The 25,423-nt window shown below is 44.5% G+C and overlaps 1 protein-coding gene across 1 annotated transcript; it reads right to left on the reverse strand.

The window, feature by feature from the left end:
• Positions 1 to 6,645: 6,645 nt before the first annotated feature.
• On the reverse strand, positions 6,646 to 25,205 carry BUB1 (BUB1 mitotic checkpoint serine/threonine kinase). The gene is made up of 25 exons (XM_032185863.1): positions 25,186 to 25,205; positions 25,008 to 25,067; positions 24,787 to 24,931; positions 24,342 to 24,538; positions 23,713 to 23,753; positions 22,503 to 22,609; positions 21,047 to 21,096; positions 20,728 to 20,918; positions 19,684 to 19,844; positions 19,002 to 19,336; positions 18,057 to 18,109; positions 16,291 to 16,443; positions 15,200 to 15,292; positions 14,162 to 14,252; positions 13,710 to 13,782; positions 12,894 to 13,074; positions 12,246 to 12,324; positions 11,022 to 11,215; positions 10,638 to 10,778; positions 9,819 to 9,934; positions 8,303 to 8,464; positions 7,994 to 8,151; positions 7,724 to 7,901; positions 7,344 to 7,450; positions 6,646 to 6,923 (listed from the first exon to the last, which is right to left on the reverse strand). Exons 1-25 carry the CDS (start codon positions 25,200 to 25,202, stop codon positions 6,728 to 6,730), a joined length of 3,279 nt encoding a protein of 1,092 aa, XP_032041754.1. The 5' UTR covers positions 25,203 to 25,205; the 3' UTR covers positions 6,646 to 6,727.
• Between the last annotated feature and the right edge of the window lie 218 nt (positions 25,206 to 25,423).

Genomic DNA, 25,423 nt, shown 5'->3' on the forward strand with positions numbered 1-25,423 from the left:
CCTCCCCGCCCCTCCCCTCCCCGCCCCGTGTTTACCAGCGCCGCCAGCGCCGCCCCCGGCCCCGCCCGCTCACCTCCGCTGCCCTCCCGCGGGCGGGAACGCGCAGCCCCCCCCCCCCCCCCCCAGCACCGGGCACGCGCGGCCTTGCACGCCCCTCGCAGCACGGGCGGCCCGTGAGCCCCCGCTGGCTGTGCACACACTGTCGCGCGATGACACACGCGGCCCCTTGCACGCGCACCCCTCGCACGCCCGCACACCGGTGCTGAATTTTACTTGGAAACGAGAGAAGGGGGAGGAAAAAGCGGGGAAGAGGCAGGCTCGCTCGAGGCGTGCCTCGCCTGAGCGCCCGCCGGCATGTTCTGTGGTGACGGACTCCAACCTGCGCCGTGGCAGCCGACCACAGCTTCCTCTGGCCCTGCCGCCCCCGCCGGCACCACCACCGGGGGGCAATTAATTGGGAAAAGCTCATCAGGGATGAAGGTGTAGGCTAGGGGCTGCCCATTACACCCAGCCCCTGGGGGCAAGCCAGGGATGAGCAAGAAAGGGGAGAGGCAGCACAGCACGCACGGCGTCGACAGTCAGAGGCTTCTACTATTTACTCCTCGCCCTTTGGTTTGGTTTCTGCGTGGGTGGCTCACGCGAACAGAAAGGCTGTCGGGTAAACACCTTGCGGGAACAGGCCGGCCCTTGCACCTCCGTGACAGCCCGCCTTCAGGCATGGTTTTGGGGATGCGCACCAGGGCCCTGCGCCCCAGGGAACTGCAAAGCAGGGCAGCTCTCACCCACCCCCAAAAACGCTCCGGGTCTGGGCACTGCACGAGCCACCGGCATCATTCGGAAGCCTTGACCCCAGTAGCAGCACCTGCTTGGGATGAACACTGAGAGGAGTGGGGATAGCGCCTGCCCTAGGTCCCCAACCCCACTGGGGTCACCCAGGTGTTCCTTCACGTGTGCCCTCAGCCTGGCTCTGCCCGCCAGAAACCCAGCCTTCCCCTCTGTCCCACCTCAAGGCTTCGGCTGCGCTGTCCACCACCAGATCGACCGTTGGATAAATTTTGGAGGTGCTGCCTTGGCATGGCAGGCTGCCGGCAAGCCTCGCACCCTGGCTCCGCCACACCAGTGTGGCCATGAGCATCCCAGGGCCGAGGCACCCAGTACTGTGGGGACAAGGGAATGGGAAAAGGAGACGGCACCTGGCTAGGGGCCACTTGTGCTGCCAGCACACCCTCACCGCAGAGAGCTGGAAGCCCATGATATTGGAGAGCACTAAAAAAAAAAAAAAAAAGAGACACCCTGTGCACTCAGCTGCTCGCTGAGCTCAAATATTTTAAATTGTGTGGCACCCAGGAATGGAAAAAAATGACTTCTGCTTCTCCAGCCCATTGTGATAAATGCTATTTCACTTGATGCTGGCAGATAAAATCAGTTTAAGCCACATGCCTTAAATACGAGGCTTTATCTGAATCGGTGCTGGAGCCTGACCTTTACCGCAGCGCAGCGGCACGGGGGCACGCTTCATGCGAAACGCTGTCATTTTTCAGCCTTCCGAGCACACCAACAGGCGCAGACCTGCTCGTGAATCATCTGAAGAGCCTCGAAGATGTCGCGGGGCAAGAGAAAAAGAGGGAGATGCTTATCTGGGAGAAGGAGGAGGCTGCTCGGGTAGAAGCAGGGTGCTGGGGAGTGGCAGGGGTGTGGGATAATGTGGATACTCCAGCAGCAGTGGGATGCGCACTGGGTGCTGGCACCTGCTAGGAGTACCCAAAAAACCCTACCTGTGGCATGGGACGAAGGTGTGAAGGTGCCACCCAAACCCCTTTGAGCTGGGGACACCCAGGTGCTGTCAGCAGGACCTGGGGGGATGTTAGTGCCACAGCCTATGGGACGGGGGAGAGGTGCTGGGTTACCATGCGTCTGGCTCCATGGGGAGGTGTCCGTGACTTCTAACTTCAAATTTTGCCTTTCTTTTCTCCTCCTGTTTAAATGGAACTGAGAACTCTGGTGCCTGGCAAGCCGGGTTTAGGGAGATTTTACTGGCAGCAAGGGCTCAGGCCCCAGCTGCCTGGGGTTGGGTGGCCACCAGCAAGCCCTAGAGAAAACAAGAGAAGCAAGTGTCAGACCCTGGCAGGGGCCCTGGGCTCATGAAGGGCACCATGGCACAGAACAAAAAATGAGTAAAGTTAGGTTTTCTGCAGAAGAAAGAGCAAGCCACCCACGCGCCAGGAAATCTCTCCTCTGGGCGTGGGTGGTGGAGGCCCCAAGATGAGTTATCTCTAAAGGGCAACTCTGGGGATACCTAGAGATCTTCATCAGCGTGGATTCGGCGCACACAGAGGAAACATCAGCCTTGCCAGCTGGGGTTTTGGGTTTTTGCACTTTTTTTTTTTTTTTTTTTTTTTTAATCAAAGCTCTTTTTTAGCAGCTTGTTTTAAAGTCGGTTAGAAAAGAGGAGGCCCCTGCCACCCCCCCCGACCACCCTTCTGTCACCCTGCTCACACAGCCACCGCCCTGGGATGCTTTTACCCTTTTCAATGGAAAATACCACGGGTAGCAGCAGCCTGCACCCAGCCCTGTGGAGCGTGGGCAGTGGCCCCAGCTGTCCCTACCAGCTGTGCTACCCTTAGGGTCCCCCCACCAGCCCACAGCCAGAAGAATTCGCAGCAAAGCAGAGAGCCCGGGATGGCAAAATCACGGTGACTACAGCCCCCCAGCCCATACAGCGTGTCCCCAGGGGCATCCTCAGTGTCCACAGGGAGGGGGGGGGCTCAGTGAGCCCCTCAAGCCAGGGGCTGGGGCAGCTTTCAGCTCCCCCCTTCCCCCAGTAGATAACGATGTGAAACTCCTACACCCACGCGTGCAGGCGAAGGCTCTGTGGCAGCAGGCACAGCCCTGACATTTGGGTTTTGGAGGCTTGGGTGCAGCTGCTGGGGCCCCACCTGCACTCCCCGGGGAGGACGCACACGTGGGGCGCACACCTGAACCCCCCCCAGCCGTGTGGGCTGCGTGCAGGGCGATACAGGCGGGCAGGGACAGCTCTGGCCTCCCCAGGTCCTTCTCCACACACAGAGGCGCCGGAGGAGGCTGCACTACAATGAACGAAATTCTGTGAGCGCGTGAGCCCTGGCAGAGATCTGCGCCTGGATGGGGAACAGCTGGCTCTGGCTCCGCGCGTAAGAAAAGTAAACGGAGGAGGAGGAGGAAAAATCCCCAGTGCCGGGTGTTTATGTTTCCACCCGCTGGAGGAGGCTGCTCCAGCTGATGCGCTCCAGCTGACGGGGCAGCCGGCTGTTTGGGATCAAGGCTGGAGGCTTCCCCTGCAACAGCAGGCAGAGCGCGGCGTGGGAAGGGGAGCGTGCCAGCACCATGGCCCAGGGAGCGCGGGCTGGATGCCCCGGGAGGAGAGCGCCGCGGCACGCAGCTGGGCGGCCGCCAGCCGCAGGGAACAGCGGAGCCAGGAGAAGATAAACAAGGAGGGAATTACCAAAAATGACACGTGTGCTGTGGTCAACGCCCCTCCCGCCAATACGGGCTTCTCCACAGTGCAATTTCATTTATCAAAACAACAGGACAAGAGTTTCTCGTCACCTCTACATGCACAGCAGCCTGCAATTTCAGCTTGCTTAGTGGCTGCCTTTCCCACTGCGATCCCCAGGCCAAAACGCTGTCTCAGAATAGCAAGGCCTATGAAAAACAAACTCCACATCCCCGGTTGTGGCAAGGCTCAGCTCGCAAGCTGAATGCCCCTGCCCTTTCCCAGCACCCAGCCAGCGTGCTGGACAGCCCGGGTTTATTTTACCTATCCAACTACAGGGTGTTACTCAAGTTTAACAGCTTGGGCAGAATGTCTGACACAACAAAATACCTCTGCAGCACAGTGAGACCAGGGAGATTCATGAAAGTCTGTTGTTTGTCTCCCTCCTGTGGATAGATGCACAAATAAAATAATGCCCCCACTGTACCTGGGGCTGTGTGCAGCTCATCCCTGCAGCTCTGGGGGGACTTTGGTTCCCAGCCAGTTCTCACAGAGGTGCTGGGGATGTCAGGGCTAGAACTGGGTGAGCGCCCAAGCTGAGCTCCTTCCCACATCACACATGTGGCTGGAAGGTCCCAGTCTCAGGGAAAAGGATCATGCTTTTAGAATACAGACACAGCCCTGAGAGCAGCGTGGGGCAGCTGTACTTCGGCGCTTCTGCTGGAGAAAGGTCCCCATAAAATGGCAACTCGGGGAAGAAGCAGGAACAGGCTACTTACAGGTGAGACTTAGGAAAACAACACTGAATCCGAGCAAAGTCAGCCATCACGAACCAGATCAGCCCCTTCTTTTAAGGTTGGAGGCTCTCAAGTGATATAAACGTTTTTCCTGCCATTTTTGCATGCAAAATACAGAACGGCTCCCATCTACCCAAAACCTTTAAAACAGCCTACACGCTGCTGATAAATCATTTTTATCCTCTAGGTAGCAAAGTCAGACTGACATCGTCTGAACACTGGCATTTTGGGGCACTGTGCATGTGCTGCACGCTAATTTCCCTGGGGCGGGCATGTAGGACTGCTGCCTCTCATCTTTCCCACAAGCCATCGTTATGAATCACTCCAGATCCTGCAGCTCCCAGTTACAGCTCATTTCATCCTCGACACAGGAGCAAGGCCCTTAGGAAGAGAAGTGCCGCACTGATGGGAACCTCCAAGCAGTCCCTGCTTCTCAACAGTCAAATGCACACCGTGAGCGATCCATTACTCACAGCTAGTACAGCATTAATGTGAAGTGGCACCAGCACACGAGGAACACAGTCAGTGTTTACTCCTCAAGATCAATCAGCAGCCACAGAGGCTTGGAGGCAGGCAGTAATAAGCTGCGGTGTGCTTTTTGGGCAAGCGGCCAAAGGCGCACCTGCTGCACGCAGCCATAGCTCCCGGCACGCGCCCTTGTGAGCCCCAGGACAGGGCAGCCAGGGAGATTTCACCAGCACGTGGGAGCCCTGGGAGAGGGGAGTGAAGGCAGGTCAGAGCACTTCAGCATGCGAGTGCAGGTGGAAAGCCCTTAAGAGTGATCAGAGCTGTGGCTCTGTGAAAAGGTCACAGATGTTTCAGCAGCAAGGCTCAGCTGAGCAGCGTAAAGGATGCAGAAATGAAGTCACTCCACAGCAAGAGGAGCCTGAGAGGAACCATCCCTCCACACAAGCATGAGCCATAGATCATTCCTGCCTTCCTGGTGCCTGTAGATCATGTCCTGCCCCAGCTGTTCCCAGAGTCCTTTTAAATGTTCAGCCCCAAGAATGAATAGCTTGAACAATTTTTACTTTGAAGAAATGCAAAGGCAGAGAAAGCCTCCCCTATGAGATTTGCTTGATATGAACAAATGCAGATACAGTGCTCCAAATACTCCAAATAAGCTTTTTTTTTTTTTTTTTTTTTTTTGAAGTTCCTGTGATTTGGGGCAAAGCTAAGCTAGTTTGACACTTTGTATTTGACAAGGTATCTATGAAGCCAAGCTAACCTCACACAAACTCAAGTGAGCGCGTTGCTTCGGCAGTAACCATGCAATGCACTGCTATATTTATTGGCTGCTGTAATTAAGAAATGTGTAGAAATATATTAGAGGAAAAAAAAGAGAATAAAGGGTACTTGTAAAAGGAATGCTTTTCTGGAGTTTTCCAGAGCAAGCTGCCAGCTACCACAACATAACATTTTGCCACAGTAAGGGAAAACAAAACCTCACAATGACCAGAAAACAACCATTTCAGTTCCAGCAGGGAGACATTTGTCTCTTGGTTTTGCCTATGTCTCTAATAATTTTTCGTGACTGGTCAGAAGCAAATTTAACAAAAGTAACAAGTGTGACTTAAGTTCTATCTAATCTAAATCTCATCTGCTAACCTCAGTTTCTTTCAACCTAGAAGTTCCTGAGAGAAAGAGTAGAGCATAAGAGTTGTGAATGTATGAGCCACAAACCTCAAAGAATTGCAGTAACAGCACTCTCGAGTGCTGCTGCTCATCCGCACACATCTTGTCACCGACTCCAAAGAGCGTTCCCTCCTATTCATTAGTTATTAGCAGATGGCTTCAGTGGCTTTTCTAAGAGAACAAGGACTTGTCCTCCTTACACCTACCATCCAGGGGTTTTTCCAGGAAGTCAACCAAGTTAAACGAGTTCACCCTCCTGCAGCCTTTAGAGTAGGCTATTTCACTTCCAATTGCTGTTTTCACTTCTAGAAGAGATTCTGGAATCTTCCGTGATGGTAGGATCCCAGTTTGGAATTACATTCACGTTTCCAACAACTTGCTCCTCCCAGAAGGCTCTGTTCACCATTCTTCGTATTGGGGAAAACGCATCCTGAACACCTCTATACACTTTCCATTTATGAAAGTCAGCCTGCCCTTCACCTGACTGGACTAAATCCTCTACACAGTGGGGGCTGCAAGCATCATCTGCACAACCTTTTTCACCAGCTGTTTTCCCCACTGCTCAAAATGCACTACATATTATTACAACTACAGTCAGTCTCTAGCATGCCTGTGCCTCCCACACTGAAACTACACAAGTTCAATTAACACTTAGTTTCCATGCAGTAAGATTTCTGTGCAACTTCTTTCATGAAACCACAGAAAGATGAAAGTTACCATTCCTGAAGCTAACCCAAGAATGTTTATTTTTAAAACAAGGTATTACAAAAAAGATTTTGCATGCAGGATGTTCCAATTCTCAATACCTTTGCAAGCTAAATGCTTATTTTCGTGACCGTTTGTGCTCTATGAGCAACACAACGAGTCTGTTCCGAAGGAACTTTATTTCCTTTGCATATGACTTGCAAAATAAGTCCTTCAGCCTTTTGCGTAGAACTCCTAATGAAGGCAGACTATGGCAGTTTGGTATGTTTAGCATGCTGTCAAAGAACTCTTTCCACACTTCAGCATTGGCAAGCCTGGAAGGAACAACAACCAAAAAAAGCATCAAAAAAAAGGTTTAACTGTTAAAGTACTGTTTCCTGTATTTACCCGTTCCCACCCCATCTACAGGTTGGAGCAACTGCAGACCATCACGTAACAGAACAGTTTCCGTTGTGGCATGCTGCTTAGTAAACCAGAGGGATTTTTTCTCCTTCCAGGCAGCAAGAAGCCAAGGATGCAATGCAATTCACCACGTCCACTGCCAAAAGGCTTCCTGTACTTTAGTCAGTAAAAGCAGTTCTGTGAGGCAGTTCCTGTGCACCAAACCTATGTTTTTTGAGCACTGAGAGGTAAAGGCAAACAATGCCAAAAGCTGTGACAGAAACTACTATCAGGTTTGAGGTTAATGATATATCTTCCTACAGATGGGAATTTTAAAAAGACTTGACACCAACCTTCTGAAGGAACCTTCAGGCTTCCAGACACCATTTTCATTCTTCACTTGCATGTAGGTACCAAAGAGCATGCAGTAGACTGTTGCTGCTATGCCAAAGTAGTCTGTCTAAAAGTATACGCAAGTTCCATATTAAAAATGCATACCTGAACCACAAGAAATTTGCAAAAAAACAAACTAAAACAAACTCAGAACAAAAAAGAAACCCCAAAACCACAATCCTTGGAGCCAACAGAGCAAGCTCCGTAAGTGCTCCCCTGGAGCACTGAGCTAGATCTACAGCACCAGTGCAGAAGTCTAATATTTCTGTAATTCATCTACTCATATGCTTAATGCACGCATTAAGCTCCAAACGTTCAGGCTGTCTCCACAACCTCATACCTGGTAGTTCCACGGTTTCTGTGTCAGCATTTCAATACACTGGAACCCTGATGTTTCACACCTTGCAGTAAACGCAGTTCCTTCAGGAAATAATTTCATATCTATACTCTGTCCCAAGTCAATGAGCGTCAAACCATGAGAGAGGCCATCTATGTCACATGTATCATTATCCAGAAACCTTCAACCAAGATGAGAAGCAGCAATTCAATAAGCATCAGACTATAATACCATGATATGCTGACATCACATGTAGCAAAGTGAAATACTTGCCTTTCTCCAAGCAGGAAGTTATCAGGTTTAATGTCACCATGGATTATTTTGCAGGTATGGAGCTCTTCTACCATATAAAGTATTTTTACAGCGAAATAGATTACAAGCGCTTGAGGCATAACCTTTTCAGGAATTTTTTTGTAAATGTTTATGGCATTCTGTGTACAAAACAAAGATTGGGAAGAACCATCAGCTACACAAAAAAACAGCTCAATATGGATCACATATCCATGTTGGTAAGTACAGACTGTGTTCATAATGAAGTTCCATAAAGTGAAGAGACTCAGGGCACAAGTTGAGTACACTTACCAGCAATGTTCCATAGTTGTAGAGCTCACCAACTAAAATGCTTCCATTTTGGAAAAAATGAGCAGAATAAAAGTGGATGTAAAGATGGCGTATACTTGGATCGAGTCTTTCTACGAGTTGGGTTGCTATGTAGAACTCCCAAGGATTGGAAGGCTTCTGGACCTGTAACCAAAAACGTGATGTACTAGGTATATCTGTTATTTTTTTTTTTTTTATATATAACCAGTAAATTAAAAAAAAAAAACACAGTTCTCAGCTTTTTTCTTAAACTTCAGACTCAAGTTCCTAAACACTTCTTTTTTGATCAAATAAAATAATTACATCTCAAGTAGTTAACCTCAGGTCAATCCACTCAACAAATAATCCTCTTGAATCACTACTTCAATTACATGCCACAACTCCATTGTGGCTTATACGCTCTTTAATGCTATTCAAATGTTAGCCTTTTGCAACATTGATGTTTTAGCCTCCTGCTGCCAACGTATGCTTTAAGTGAAGGTTTGGTTTATAATGAGTTCCAAAGAGAAGAGCCTTTTTGATTCGTCTCCCTAACACTAAATGCCTGATGTTCAAAAAGAAACTTCTTAAACATTACATTTAGCTACCAGAAAACTTCCAGTTAAGGTATTATAAGAAAAATATTTATTTGTTGGAAGATTGAAACAATGCAGAGGAGATCCACAAAAAGATTCCAAAAGGTAGGAAAAACAGATTTGAAGGGGGTATGGTATCAACCCAATCACACAGCCACATTTCAGCCAGGTTGTATTAAGTGCATGTGGGCTTTCAGCCAGCAGTAGATGCAAGGCTGCATGATCAAGTATAACCCTCTTGGGCTAAACTGACCATGCAGTTGCACAGACCTTTATTTTGGCAGTAGTTCTGATGAAAGCACATCCTATCATCTGTTGCTCATTCCTGCACTGAAGCAGGCTGCAGAAGGGGAGAGCAGGGAGAGAGCTGCTCAATCTACAACCTCCATCTAGACAAGCGCACTTGTTAAGAAAACTGCACCCTAGAGGCATCACCCAGAGTATAAAACAGCCAGCAGCCACCAAACAGGCTGGCTGCACAAAGCACAAAAATGCTTGTGGAAAGCCAGCACGCATGCATCTGGAAGCAAGCATCCCTTTCACTGTGACCTAATAGAAAGAGCAGTTTTATCATTAATTTATACACAATTTAGTTTGCTGTGAACTAAGAGCATTTCACACAAATAGATCCATTTGCTCAGCTGAGAAAGATGCCCTAAAGACTAAGAATTATAGCCAGGCTACCTATGACTATGCTATATAAAGAAGATCACGAGGAAGTTCAGGCAGGTGAATAAAAAGCTTCCCATGTAGAATGCGTTGGACATTACAGCACACAAACGGAACAAGGCTTTGAGGATATTCCAATATGTTTTATTACATATTTGTAAATAAATCTCAGCAAAATCCATCCAGGGAGGTGTCAGATTCCTATAAAATTCCAGAATTTTCCAGCAGAACTATTCTGAATCAACACTACTTACCTTGAATGTTACTTTCTGATTGTTTCTAGGGTTACTGGCATCCAGAATGGAAGCCTGATAGACTTGAGCAAATGCTCCTTCTCCAACCAAGCAGTCCACGTGGAATGAGCTAGAACCTTTATGAGGTGGAAAAAAAAAAAAAAGTTAACACCACAAAGCCCTGCTTGCAAACTTCACAGATGAGACTTTAATACTTGGAGGAGGGGGACGGATTGGGGGGTTGGAAGCACCAGCCATAATCAACTTGTTGCTTTAACCCTAGTGCTAGTCTTTCTCTACTCGCTCTTCTTGCTAGGCATGCTTTCAATAAAAGAGAGCTTGCAGTCACTGAAGAGAACAAGAGTGCTATGAAGTGCCATACACTAAAATCAGTGTTTCTATTTTAGTTCAACTCCCTGGAAGTGATCAAATTCTAAAGTGCATTCCTTAAAAAGTAAACACTAATGTTTAAGTCATAGAAGTGTGTTGCAATTATTGTCATACGGATTTTGTTGACAGAGGACTGTTGCTGTTCTATACGAAGTGTACAGAACATCAGTTCTATACTATATACTATACCAGTGTGTATGTCACAAATTACCAGGAAAGGAAAACTAGGAAAAGTATCTTTGTTCCTTCCTCAGAATACCTAATCAAAAATGGTTAGGTTCCGATTTCAAAGAGCAAACGAAAAGGTCTAATTTCATATTTGAGGTTTAGATAACCTGGAAGCTATTTGGATATATGCATAAGTAAACTGGATTAGAAAAAATACTTCAGGAGTTCCCAGAAAAACCTGCAACAAGTGCTTCAAAATGAAACGTATCAAGTAGCTCTTACCCAAGGGGAGTTCAGTCTTCAGTTTGATGGTTGGAAGAGCAGATTTCCATTCAAAATAGTTGTCATAGGTATTGAGTGGTTTAGGAAGCTCTGATAAGAATTTGCAAATCAATTCCGTATCCCATGGATTCTCAACAAGGACTTCATAGAAAGAACAATATTTAAGAATAAGAAATAAAGAAAAAGTGTCATTTCAAAGAAGCAGCACACACACTTATATTTGAAGGAGTATAATTGATTCACACTTGTCCTCCCTCCTATCTTGTACATAGCAGTGATCTCCTTGCAGGACCCACAAGACACTTGACTTATTACAGTGACCACCCGCACACTGGAACAAAGCACTGCTCCAGTCTCAAACTTCAGAGAAGAAAACCATAGTACCTGAAGTTCTACCAGTCCTGGCGGTCCCGTCCTGCTCAGTTCCAGACAGTTTGTCATAGGAATTCTTGTCCACCCCAACAGATGAATATTCAGCTCTACTAGTGGCAGTCTGCTCACGTAATTTGTGAGAAGCAGTGGTAGCAGTAACATTTCCTAGAGGTTCTCCTTGTTCTGCAATGTGTTCAAGAGTAGGGCTACATGTTTAAAACAAAATAATATTAATTGACAGAACTGCCACGGCATTTTGATATCTTCAATAAGCCACAAGTACGTCACACATCCATGCTTGCAACCTTTGCCATAACCTTAAGAACTCTGGGCGTGGTTCAATAATGGCCTGCATACGCTATCTACATCTTTTACTTCAAGCAGCAATTAAATCTGTTAAAGGACAACAGAGCCTAGCAGACTTATCAGCATTTCATATTTGCTCATGATTCTTTATGCGTTTACTCTTTAATAATGCCTGCAGACTTTTCTGACAAAACCTACTGTAGAACATCTTGGCACTCTAGATCAAAGCTACCTCACACCTAGCAGCTCAGCAGAACTGCTCTAGCCTCTATATCCATATATACTGAGCAATACATCCTGTGACAGGAAGCACGCTGGCAGAATCAACAAGGTGACCTTTGCCTTCAAAGGCACATCATATGTTCTCTTCTTGACCATCTCTATGAAATCATTCAACACGTGTTCTCACACTTGAGTGAGAGATGTATGTTACAGAAAAGGTACTGCTGAGCCTCCCAAGAAAACTATTACACAAGGTTCTATGGGGAGGTCAAGTTAACTCCATTAACTGTAGAAGTTCAAATACTGCAAGTCAAGCATTTTCCAAATGTCTGTTTCACCCACATGCCTTGCAAACACTGCTTCCCCAAACGCAGCAGTAGTGCTACCAACTAGCAGTTATTGCCGCCCCCCAGGGGCAAAAAGAGACTTAAAAGAATCAGTACAATTGTTCGAGCACTTGATACTCATACAGTGTGACAAAAAATTAAATCATTAGAGCTTTTTCAGGGACATAATCACCACGCCCAGGTTCATGCAACTTCAGAGTGACTGTTTACTAGTGTACATCTTAGTAATTTTATTCAAATATGTTAGCTCTAGATTGCTTGGAAAACTTGCACCAAGAGCAGCACAGCAGAGCTGCCTATGCTGGCATAAATTTGCATTGCAACCTGAAATCTTGAAAATCTCAGCAAGTCAACGCTATACCTTAGCTTCTTAGTTTTTGCCTGTTTGTGCAGTTCTTCAGAAGACTCCAAATCCATTTGCAGCATGTCATCCCTGGGAGCTGAACAAAGGGAGCAGCAACAATAGCACATGCTTATTTTCCCAAAAGACAAGCACATTCAGAGTATTATTACCAACACAAGAAGGGTAAAGTCACACTGCAGATGTGGAAATTGCTAAGGTATCACAAGAGCAAGCATCAAACAAGCTTATTTTAAAACATACAAGAAAAGACAATAGCTTGATTTCTTCAGGGAAGAGTATTCCAAGACTGAAAGAGGGATAGACAAGCATAATGGTCCTCACTGAAGAGGATGATGCCTGGACTTCAGTCAATTGAACTCTGAGAACTCTGCAATAGCTCAGAACAGCCATTTGACAGCACAGCCAAAGGCTCCCCTGTCCCTTGCCACCTTTTCTTCTTCATCCCCAGTTAAAGTAATTCTTGGAAAATTTAAGTGCTGGGTCTGCCCATGCTCCCAGAAGCTGTTCTGCAATGAATTTGCATTCAGAAGTTGCAGCAGCACAGCCTACACTGTATTTGGCAAGGCCTGCAAGGTAAGTAGGGTATAGAAATAGTTACACGGCACTGAATTGGATGCTCTGAACCTGAAGTATTCGTTATATTACCTTTGTCCTCGAAAGCTTGTCGTGAAGGTGCTGACAGGTAATTAAATGGTGTTGATACAAGCTGGGCAGCTCGTGCAAAGTCTCTTGTGTTGTTTGGACTGGCAGCTAATGTTTTATTACTACATGGTACATTCCACACCGTATAATCATCCCTCAAGAACTCTGGTGTCCCTGTTTCTTCCTGGACAGAAAAATAAACATGCAGATTTACGTTAAGCCATCAAAACTGTCCTGTCAGACCTACACTGTAACGTACTAGCAGCCTCCAGTCTCAGTAATGCAGAGTCTGAATATGTCAACTTATGTTATTAGAAAAATAAAGGAAAGTCAACATAGCCTAAATCACAGGCTTATATAGTTTTGTGTCAGGCTTGCGTGTTGGCAATAATCAGTTCCACAGCAAAATGTTAGACATCAAAAAATTGTCATAGGAGAATCTGAAGAAGCTTCTCACTTGCATCCAAGCAGCCTGAAGTTTCATGCATCTCCTTGGCTATGAAAATTGTCAGGTGGTTAGCACAACTTCAGGCATTTCTCGTTCCCTCTCCCTGTTGTTCCTTCCCTACAGAGATGCCAAATCTACACCTCAACTGCAGTCAGATCTGTTCTATGAATAGAGGTCTCCACTACTAAGCTCCTAGAATTTTTATGAAAATTAACAAGTGAAAAAGCTCATCCCGCTATCAGTGAACAGAAAGGGGTAGCTAGGCTTTAACAAAATTTCATTTGTAGGATTGTTGAGGGACTAGGACAACAGAAACATAACTACCTAACCCGTCATCAAGGCTAATTCTTGCAATAAGATCAAACACTCACTTCTGTACAGTCAGTCAAGGGACGTTGTCCAAAAGTTCTGGGCTCTTCTGACTTCTTTTTACGCTGTGGGATTCTGACAAAACAGGTAGCTTAGAATAACTTTTCCCCAGAAACCTTCCAAGGCAGACTGATCGTAACAAAGATTTGATGCTTTTATTTATTTAAAGAAAACCATTTGTGGATACTAACAGAAGTTGCAGTAGCTCAAGAAACAAGCTATCCTCAGTTGTCCAGAAAATTAAGCATCTTAAGCACACTGTCCAAACAGGAAAGTTGCGCAATTCTACAGAGAAGCAGCTACAGCTTTCTCATGCCACTTCCCCACAGCTGCTACTGATTTTATTCAAGCCAATCCTCATACTGCAAATACAGTCATAGCAAAATTACATGGAATAGAATCAATCCTATATGTAATTCTCAATAAACAGCTCTGTTGCTTTTTTTCTCCTTACCTGCTATTCTCTTTTTCATTCTCATCTTCAAAGATAGAAAACATAGGCACGACAGGGGCAGCAACATTAACCTTCAAGGTTCCATCAGGCTCTTAAAATAAGAGATCACTGATCGTCACACAGTGGAGATTATATTAAGTCACATTTTTCCCCTAACCAAGCAGCTGAGGGGCTTGAAGTTGTACCTTCTCTTTTAGGATACTGCACAATTATTTTTGGTCAGGCACAGACATGCTATAGCGAGGCACCCCTTAGAAGTAAAGATGCTTGTTTTAAGGAAGGTCAGTGGCTTGATAATAGGTTAGTTTTGGCACACATGGACTTGAAATAGATATAACTTATTTTCTTGTAAAGACTGGATAGAAACTTTAAAAAAAAAGAAAAGAAACTGAAGCAGATAAACAAGGTAAACATGCAAGTGCTTAAAGCCAGAGTAAGAGATGCAGTCATGGCTATATCCAGGAGCATCCTCAGAACTACCACTCAACTGGTCTTTCTCATAAAGGCTTAGAAATGGAGAAGATTTTTCCATCTCAGAAAACCAAGAATGGCCAGGAATACAGAAGCTTCCTTGGCTGCATCTGACCTGCTGTGAAATATCCTTGAGCTCACTGTCATAAGCCACTACCTAGCTTTCAGAGAGACTTAACTGTTACTGATAAGCTGGCTATTCAGAGACTAACACCTAGCTTGCAAAATGGCTTAGAAACAAAGCTTTATTCATATGAAGAATCAGCTGTGCACTTTTCAAAGTCAGGTTTTAAATACCACAGACGTGTCTACAGAGAAGCAACATTTAATGATGACGTTAATAGGCTGCTAGCATTAAAGTACTTCTGCCTGTCTTAGACTGTGCATCAACATTTAGAACTTGTCAATAAATCAAATGCACTACCAGGTTAAGAAATTGCTTCTTCACTTTACACTGACTCACACAACTACTTGCTTCAAAATTATGGGGAACAGTGGTAGGAGTATGCAAGAAACATAGGAGTGAAATAAAGGACATAGGACTAAAAAAAAAAAAAAAGTACATACCCCTTTTTCTACAAAAGACCTCAAGTTGCTCCTCACTTTCTTCAAGAGATAGTTCAGGTGAGAAGGGTGTTTGAAACACATCCATTAGAAATCCTAGAAATAGAAAAGAAAAATACGTGAATGCCACCTAATAAAGTTTATCTGTTCTGTAATAGTTGAATTGAATGATTCTTATGATTTATCAAATGCCAGTGAACTATTATTCCTTACTCTTGCATTTAAACACTCCAGATAACTGAGCAGGAAGATTAGACTTAACCAATGCATATCTGCTGGTGCCATGAATTTTTCTCCCTAAAAAAACCCTCACACTCTCAAAGATGAGATTTTGGGTTCTTCTAAAGGAGAAAGTTCTTTTATTTTTTAAGAGATTTGGATAACTAATGCATACCACAAGCTTTTTGGTTTTTCTTTTTACAGATTTATATTCGGCAGTAGCTGTTTGCTACGTAGTAGTAGTTAACAGGCTTACTACCAAAACAGAAGAACATGGCAGAAGCACACAAAAGGAACAGAGTAACTTCTGGGTACTATCACTCTACATCTGATATCAGAAAAAAGTCACAGTTTCCATTGTGGGATTTTGAAAAAATCAGCATTTAGGATTGATAACGCTCATCCTATAAAACAAAAAACTTTTGCATAAGGCACCCTGGTGTGAACTCTGAGGGAAGCTCGATGTCAGCAAGAGTCAAGTTATTAACTTCCTATCATTCTTCCACATTAGCCTGTTGAAAGTCATCATCTCAGAAACAAGAGTCACCAACAGTACAGACAAATTCAGCTGAACATGCTGCCCAAAGCCTAGCAGGTGTATAACCAGTGACTTGTTCAGAATTTGACAACATGTGGCTGCTGGGATGTTACTAAGGCTGCTATTTCCTGAGCAGAGTTTTACTGCCCCTGTCTTGGAAGAAGATGTTGGGTCACCAAGTCGACTGCAGAAGAGTACCAGTACCATTAATTTTATTTTCCTCTAGGTGTGAATGCCTATAGCTACATAGCCCCATTTTATATTCAGTTCCACTAAAAGTTACCAGGCAAGACCCCATTAATTCCAGTGAAACTAGCGTATTATTCCAGATGCCTACCCAATGCTTCTTTGGTATGAACTGTAGGTGAAGGTTGCACTTTGAATGGCGTTGCCTGTGTTGCTCCTCCAAGGGAGGTTCCTCCAAGGGAGGTATTTGGTGTAGCTTGAGAAGCATTTCCAGAAGCAAAGGAAGAATTTCCAACTCTAGATGCTAGAAAAGAAAACAGCGAGATCATTTCTAAACTAGCCTGGGATTGTTTATCAACATTTCAGTAGCCAGCAAAATGTTAGCAAGAGAAGTAAATAAGAGGAGTAGCAGAACGACAACCCAGAATTTCGGGAGAGCAGAATTTAGCTTGTTCAGTGATCTGCTTGTTCCCAAGGGAGACTGCCCCGAAGGGCAGAATGGACCTTGGACAGCTGGGTGGTCTTTGAGGATGCTCTCAGTTCACAGGAACAATCCGTTCTGACACAGTTAAGCAGGAAGGAAGCCAGTGAAGACAAAGGACTCCTGACCGAGCTCAAACTAAAAAGGAATTGCACAGAAAGTGGAAACAGGGACCAGCTACATGGAAAGGATACCAAGACGTTGCCCAAGCATGCAAGGATGGAGTCAGGAAAGTCAAAAAGCTTAACTAGGGTTGGAACTAGTGAGAGATGTGGCAACAACCATTTCTTGTACAAAAAAAAAAAAAACAAACAAAAAAACAAACACATTAAAAATAAGGAAACTGAACCCACTGCTCAGTAGGGTAAGGGACCTAGCAAAAGGTGACATGGAAAAGGATGTTTTGCCCACATTCTTACTCTAAGGTCTGCCCCCAAGTCCCTGAAGGTTCTGACAGAAACTAGGGGAAGGAAGCATTATGTCAGAGACCTCAAGAGTTCCCAGCCAGCCAAGGTTAATTTACACAGTGAAGTATAAACAGCCTGTAAGTGCTAAGAGTTTAAAACTGAAAGTGATTAGTGGATCTTATAGTCTGTTTCCCTTTGTATTATGGGTCACTGTTTCAGCCAGGTTACTGCTGTATTAAGTTTCAGCATTTTAGTCTCATTTCTCTGACACATCACCTCTTTAGGAAGAGGAAACATGCTCCCAGTAACCTGAGGAAAATCCCCTCCCAAGGGCAAATCATTTAGCCACTCAGAAGGGTCATCTTCCCTGGAAAGCAGAGGCCCACTAAAACCAGTATCTACTGGTGGCAACTGTGCCCAGTCACTGATGACTGAAAATGCAGTCAGTAAGAGTCAACTAGCAAAGTATTAAAACTCACACAAATTCCTTTGAAGTTAAAAACATAATATTTCATCTTGGTCATCTAAATGCAGAACTGTAAGTAGTAACGGAAGCTCAAGAAGTCATACAATTCACTTTCTGCTCCTACATCATATGTATCCCACATAATTTCACATATACATCCAACACACTTCATTATATTTTTCCAGAAGATCCAGAATTCCTACTACAGATTAGATAGGTAATCTCACTTTAAAAGCAAAACTTATAGGTTGTTTTTACAATTAACTATTGAAATTCTTTCCCAAATTAAGTGTTCTTTGTAGTTACCAGAAAAAATTATGTCTTATTCATAATGGGAATGGAAATGCAAATACTGAAATAGTGCCGTCCCACACATTTGGTGTGAGACTTCAGCCATCAGGTAGAACTACATGATAAAGTTCTGTACACATTTATGTTGAATATTCAAGAACTTTCAAGTAAGATGGTCTAGGTCTACCAAAACTGAAAAGCTATGTGCTATTCAACTCCAGCCAGTGAAGTCATACAAGCTGCATTGGTCTTGTCAAGAATTAGTTTATTACCTTCCTTCACGTCCACACAAGTAGCTAGTCCAGTGGATCTCTTTTTAGAGTGCCTTCAAATGAAGAATTAAAAACCATTAGAGCTTGAAATAAATACCTTTCTTCTAAATTAAATTATTTTTAAAAAGTTCAGCTTCAGTTCAGGACTTAATAATAATGCATTTTAAGCAGTACAGGGTCCTTTCCCAGCTTAGAACAAAGGAAACATTTAGAAAGGACAACCAGGGATCCTGCTTTTTCCACACAAAGGACACGTAAATGAAGTCAAAGAACTTTTCAGAAAATTATTATATCTCCCCCAGGCCCTCCAAGTTTCTCACACAGTTGCCAATAGAAACAAAACCCAAAAGGCAGAGTCCTTTAAAAAAGATAAAACACAGGCATTAAATATTCTTGGATAGTTTGTCTCCCTTATACAAGTGAATGACAACTGCTTCTGTTTCACCTTACCTTGTCGGTCAAACCTACTCAGACATGCCCGTTTTGTTGCCAACCTAGGTTTCTGTCTCCTCTCTCCACCCCACCCCCAATTGTTTCATGCATTATCTCTGTCACACAAGCCCAAGTGCAAAAGATAAATAAAAGCACTTTCTTTTCCAGAGACATTTGCAGCCAAGTTGTAACATCTGGTATCTGCATGAACTAAGCACATTCTGTTGTTTATTTCAGGCATGCCAGGGACACAAATGCTGAATAATCACTTTGGTTATGCAATGAATTTGTTCTTAGTTATTACAACTAAAACATGGGGTGAAAAGAATTAGAGACTGAAGTAAGGATCATAAGTTATAAGAGTTTGATCTACGTCTAAATATTGGTTTCCACAGGCTACTTCAGATTTTTTCAGAAGAGTAAAAACCCTTTCTTCAAGTTAGTTTTCAGGTAAAGCGTAACTACAGAAGACTGCACAATTTGTAGAACAAGAATCAAACTGTTTATACGTACTGTTCTCCAGTGATCCAATTAAGAGTCGAGTCAGGACGCGCCTGCTCTTGAGCTGGAGCACCATTGAATGGAGAGTGTAATAAACTCTTCTGGACTTCTCCAAGCTCTTGCTGAGTTTTGATTGTGTCCTTCTTGTATGTTGCTTCCAACAACAAGGAAGATTTCATCTGGTGGCCAACTGGGTTCACGGACTTCAGTGTAAGAGCATTTGATGACAAAATGCTTGACTGAAGCTGGTCTGGCACCAGCCCTTGGAGGGTTTGCAGACCTGAGCTTTGACAAGATGCCATCCATTTCTGCTGCTGAGCTGCGCTAGGTGCTACATGTGAATATACCTTCAGAGATGAAAAATACTGTTTTACCCTCAAAAACCCACACACGTATAAACATTGCCATTTGCCCTTTTATTTTGCATAACTAGAATAGCTTATCATGCTTAAGAGAACTTTCACATGCAACTAAAACTAGATCACAGAGAAGCAAAACCAATCTTTGAGGTTTCACAATTAAAAGTGTTTCATCATGTATTTAAGGTTATGCCAGGTATCTATACTAGTCAGATATTGCAACCTCGACTTCCAGATTTGGTTAACACACTGCTTGGGTTACCATTTAAAGCACAGCTAAATTTTATGCAGCAAGTTCAAGAGGACTGCTCCTATTTATCATAGCCCATACTCACCGACGGCTTATTTTGTTCAGCTAACGTTGTAGATGCTGGTTCCAGTCTGGTTTCCTCCAAACTTTTGGTGAGCTGAGTGAGCTGTTCCAGCTTCTGCTGCAGGGCTTGCAGTTCAAGGACAGCTGATTCTTTTCTTTTGATAGAATCCCTCTCTTCTTCTTCTAATGAAGAAATGTCGATATTAAGTAAACCAGATATTAAATCAAACAATGAAAAGGGACAGCTACACAACGCTATCTCAACACTAGCCTGGACACCAGCAGCAGCCCTAATGCTTCTAAAGGAGTTCACAGGCCAGGATACCTCTCTTACACTTAGAGTGCCAGCCTCAGTGCTCCTACTGCAAGCATACTCATGCCTCCCATCTTCAGCACAAAAGAACACTAAGCTCTGAAAAATTCTATCAAAGCAACCCTTTGGTAACATCTAAGTGGAGATGGAGCCTGCTGTCCCTGAAGGGAGAGCTGTGTTTGCTGGGAATTATCATACATAACTACTGCAATAAAAAAAAAATCCACCCAAACACTGGTTTTAAATATGCATTTAGAAACACAATGGTAAGAATACTCTGGATTCTGATTACAGACTACAGAGAGGAACAAAGATATTCTTTATCTTGAATTATAGGTATCAGCTGGTAAGCACAGAGCCACAGATACAACTCACATCAGGGTAACTAGTACTGCTAAGAGCTGTCTGTACTTGCCTGCAATTTCCTCAGAAGGAACTTCTCAAGAAAATCTAGGCTTCAAAAGACAAAACCAAAAGGATGAGCTTAAAATCTAAATGTCAGCATCGTGACAGTTTTGGAATTAAGTCCTTGAAGGGTTTGAAGACAACTTGACACCGTTACACGTCAGTCATTTGGCCTATTTACTAGTGTTTCCTAGCTTACCACAGCCTGTTTTTGTACAGGGATGATAATCTGGCCTTTGAGAAAGTTTTCAGGCTTCAACAGAGCTTGAAAAGACATGAATATAGACAGGTGCTACTTTTCCAAGAACATGAGAATGGTTTTGAAATAGTTAGGTAGAAGAAGAATACCGCGTTCTTTCTGTCTTCTGAGGCGCTCGTATTTCATGAAGTATCGCTTGGCTCTGAGCTCCTCAAATGAAAGTTCAGAGCCTTCACATATGAGCAGGTTTTTATTATACATTGCAACCTGCTCACATTCAACAGCAGCAGACGATGACTTCGGAAGAACTTCAGATTTGGAGAGGTATGTCACATACTTTCTGTGAGGAAAAATAAAAAAGTTCTGTTCAAGTTTGTTGGATTTGTTCTGGGGAATATGTTATTTTTTTTCCCAAAAGTGAGGCCCCCTCCCCTCTTTTTTTTTTTTTTTTTTTTTTTTTAAACTTACACTTCTCGTTCACCAGAAGAGCAGGACTGAGTACCAGCACAATCAGGACCCTAAAGTTGTGGGGTAGGGAGAAAGCATTATATTTAGCCATCCATTTTGACAGGACTAGCAATCTGGAAGTCCATAATATTTAATTTGGATCAAAGAGATGACAATTCAGACCATGAGCATAGCAAGAACAAACAGATCAGGAGAAATATACAAGTGATCACAGCCCGAGAAAGCTCATCCTGAAGAATTAACTGTCTAAGAGTCTGCTGTTATCACTGAAAAATTTTGGAAAATGAACAAGATCCCAGAGAATCCAGACACAAGGATATACTTCTGGAAACTGCAGTCCTCAGAAGGATTCTGGGACGAGTTGAACAGGCATTTTCTAGTCCCCAAAAAACAGGACTGTAATTTCTAGATCACGTGGGTTTGTAAAGAACAGACTGGATGGCCTCCTCTGATTTCTTTCTTTGACAAGCTATCCAATTTCAGGGGTATGGAGGCAGGCAAGAGGTCTAAGTAGCTTTAATCATTCATGACACCTTTTAGTACTTGCAGGCAATACCAAACTGAAAGAGTCACATGCACTTTAGAAAATGGGACAAAGTTGAGAAAGCTGACATATTTCCTACCCACAGTTTTTCAGTCTTAAATTTCACACCCCCCCCCCATTCATCTTTCATCTTATTCTGTCACAAGAACTGCAAAGAAATTTAACTAGCTCCACCAAACCTCAGAACTACAGTGCTGCATTCTGGTACGTATCTAAGATGGGTTAGAATTAACATGGTTTCTTTTTTGGTTTTATTGTGGGGAAGAGGATGGAGGAAGAAGACTCCAGAGTGACACAATTCTGAAAAGTTAACTAAAATTTCTACAAGGCATGAAAAGAACCTCAGCTGGAACTTGCTACACACTGACGTGGCAGAGTGCTCTATTGACATTCCTCCACAGAGGGGCTCAGGAGCCATGAGAGTGTCATCTCCTAGTAATTTCCCATCATCAGACTGATTTCTACGCAAAGCCACCATCTCACTAAGGACCATTTTGGAAGTTTCCCTTCTTCCTCTGGCATTATCTTTCATTTATTCTTCAATAGCATATAAAAGTAGTAGCATGGAAATTCAGTGTGGACGATATTCAATCACAACAGACAAAATACCATTTATAGTACTATCCCTGCAAAGAACACTAACTAGCTGGATGCATTAAGTAGCTGGATGCATCACCCTGCCTGGAATACTGGAAATGCGTTGAGTAACTAACAACTGTGACCCCATACTTGTGAAACTATTTCTACAAAGATGGGTTTTAGGCTCTAAGCATCACATCAGCAACATTTCTTAGATGTGGAAGATACTGTTAGAATATATAAATGTTTTTATTCAGTCAAGCTCTTTAATCCAAAACTTACGCAAGGGTCCCACAATCTCCCCCATACTAATTCATTTCTCAAGCCTGTTACCTGATTATTGCAAGTATATGCTGGATCATTAAGATTCGCAACACCTTTTCGAGGAGACATTTGATTTGCAGCCTGTGAAGTTTGAAGTGGTTTTATAACAGCAGCACCTGGGACAGATTACACAGGCTTGCATTAACAAGTAGAAATCTTTTTTCTGATGTATGAATTTTTACTTACAACTTTAAGCATTTGAAAAACTTATACTTTGTTTTGAATACACTTAAGAATCTTTAATACAACCAGGAAAATGGTAAAAAAAACAGTTTCTACAGGAACCCTATTACACTTTGTAATCATTCAGCTAGCTCTGGAACTTAACAAAAGCTCTCAGTTGCATCCTCTACAGTGCATATTATTATTTCTTTATGTTGAGGGATTTTTTGAAACAGCAAAAATCCCATGGCTTGCTGCAGCTGAGCAAACCAAGCTACCAGGGCAACTATGAGAAGTTCCCATGACAGTGTTCCCACATCGTCCAATTGAGGAATTTAGAAGAATATTGTTACCAGCCTCTGGCTTCAAGGACAAGGTCTATGTGACTGCTAATCACAAGGGGGTTGTTTTCTTGTAGTTGTTTGTCTGAGTGCTTTTGACCAATAATCTTGTGTGAGACACTATCCACCCCTGTTAAGTTCACTATAAAGTTAGGCTATTCGGGCAATAAAACGGAGCATGATCTGACCATACTGGTGTCTGTCGTGCTTTCGGCCATGCTTCCTGCAACATCTTTACACTCAGAGAAGACACCGCTATCATTTGCGGTATCAATGATAGATGATCCAACTACCATTTATGCGTGGTAAGGAGCACGAGCTCTTCAAACTTAATTTTAAGTTTTGCTATTAAAATATTATCGCTCTAAATAATTAATTCCCTAATTTTAGAGCTGTTACTCACATTCTTTATTTTGATTGTTCACACTCCTAATTATAGGAATATATAGGAATATTCTCATATTGAAATTACAACATCTCAGCCTTCAGCTGCTTTACTGAAACAAATCTCTGCTGGACGTTTTAACACCATAGCTAGAATAGAATCAATACAGCAGGTTCCCTAAATAGAGCACTGTTAATCCCACCTAGACATCAGAAGGGCTAAGAGAAAGGAAGCACGAACAGCTTCCTTCACAGTGACAAAATCCACTGATCAAGGGAAAAGATTCATCCAATTGAGGTACAGTTCACAGGCAGATGATCTGTAGCCTCACCTTGCAGAGGAGGATTCTGAGGATCGTAATTCTGCAGCCAGCTAAATTGCAAGAAACATCAGTTATTATCATTAAGTCACCTGTCCCCCACCCACCCCCAGAAACCTTTGATTTCCTTGTACAGTCCTTGTGCCTAGAAATCAAACACTAAGATGCTCACATAACTTACAGGACATATTACTGAACGTATCCTAGTAGTTTTACATTGTGAAAAGCAAAACAACTCCGCAATAGGTGGCAAGAGATGAAAATCTTGTTTATCATCAGCTGAGTGAATATAGCTCACAATAAGCAATTAACAAAGCTCACACTCAATAAATCCAAGATATGCTTTAATTTGGATCTATTTAACAGAAAATAGACAAGAAACAGATCAACCAGTTTCAGGATTTTCTTCCGTGACTCTACTTCACTTAAGGCACTGTGGTACAGGCTTTGTCAGTACACCCTTTAAAAAAGACAACACATACTGAACAGCAAAGAAGAACCATCCTTAAGCTTATACCCACCTTTCACAAAAATAATCATTGGTGTATATACGCTCTGTGCTATAGCAAAGATAGACAAGAAAAAAAACAGCCGAACACTATCTAAATAGCTCTGTAAGTAAAAAGATGCATCAGAATTACCAGTACAGCTGTTCCAAGTTCTCTCGTGGTTGCGCCTGGTTTTGAAATCCCTTTTGAAGGACAGCTATTGCACAGCGCACGTTGCCCTCATTTACCAGCTGCTGAGCCCAAGCAATATAGAAGGCAGAGGCATTTGCACCAACTCCCTGTCCATGCAGGTAGTCAAAGTACTCACACGGAGAGGTGATGAACTCTGCCTGCGCGAGACAAAAACACACAACCCGTAGGCACTTCCAAGAGCATCCAAGGAAGTTACAGGAGTAAAAGAACAGGAACAATTTCTTACTTTCCACGTTAAGATTTATTTATTTATTTATTTTTTAAAGATGGAAACAGCTGGTAGATGTTTCTCATGAGCTAAGCGGCTTCACGAGAAAGCTTTTAGAAAGGAACGCGCTTGCCCTTCCCCTTCGCAGAGGGGTTGAGCGCCGCCGCCCGCACCTACCAGCTTCAGGCAGTAGCCGACGAACCTGGGGTCCCGGCGGTACCTCCCCTCCGGCAGGAACTCCGCCACCAGCCGCTCCAGCAGCCCGGGCAGCCGCGCTCGCCGCTCCGGGGCGGGCAGGCAGCCCTCCAGCCACCGCGCGTACCTGCGGGGGGACGGCCGGGGCCGCGTCAGGCACCGCCAAACGCCTCAGCCCGGCCCGGCCCGCCCCGCGCACCCACCTGTCCCACGGCTCCAGCGGGTCGCTGCCGACATAGCTCCGGAGCTGGGCCTCCAGGCTCCTGCGGGGCGGCACGTTAGGGGATGGGGGGGGGGGACCGGGAGCACCCCCAGCCCCCCCCCAGCCCCCTCAGGCCGCCCCCAGCCCCCCTCAGCCGCCCCCCGGCGCCGTGCCCTCACCGCCCGCCCTCCTCCATGGCGCCGCCACAGCCCCAACCGCTGCTGATTCAAACCCCGCGCGGCGCCTCCCCATTGGCCGCCCCCCGCCACCAATCGCCGAGCGGCCCCTCTCGCCACGCCCACCCCCAGGCCACGCCCCGTCCCCGTGGCGCCGGCGGGAAGCGCCCCCCGCCCCGCCCCGCGCCCCCCATTGAGTGCCGGCAGGGAGCCAGGGCCGGGCATGAGACCGAGCGGCGTT

The sequence above is a fragment of the Aythya fuligula genome, chromosome 3, assembly GCF_009819795.1.
Source record: "Aythya fuligula isolate bAytFul2 chromosome 3, bAytFul2.pri, whole genome shotgun sequence".
Classification (NCBI taxonomy): domain Eukaryota; kingdom Metazoa; phylum Chordata; class Aves; order Anseriformes; family Anatidae; genus Aythya; species Aythya fuligula.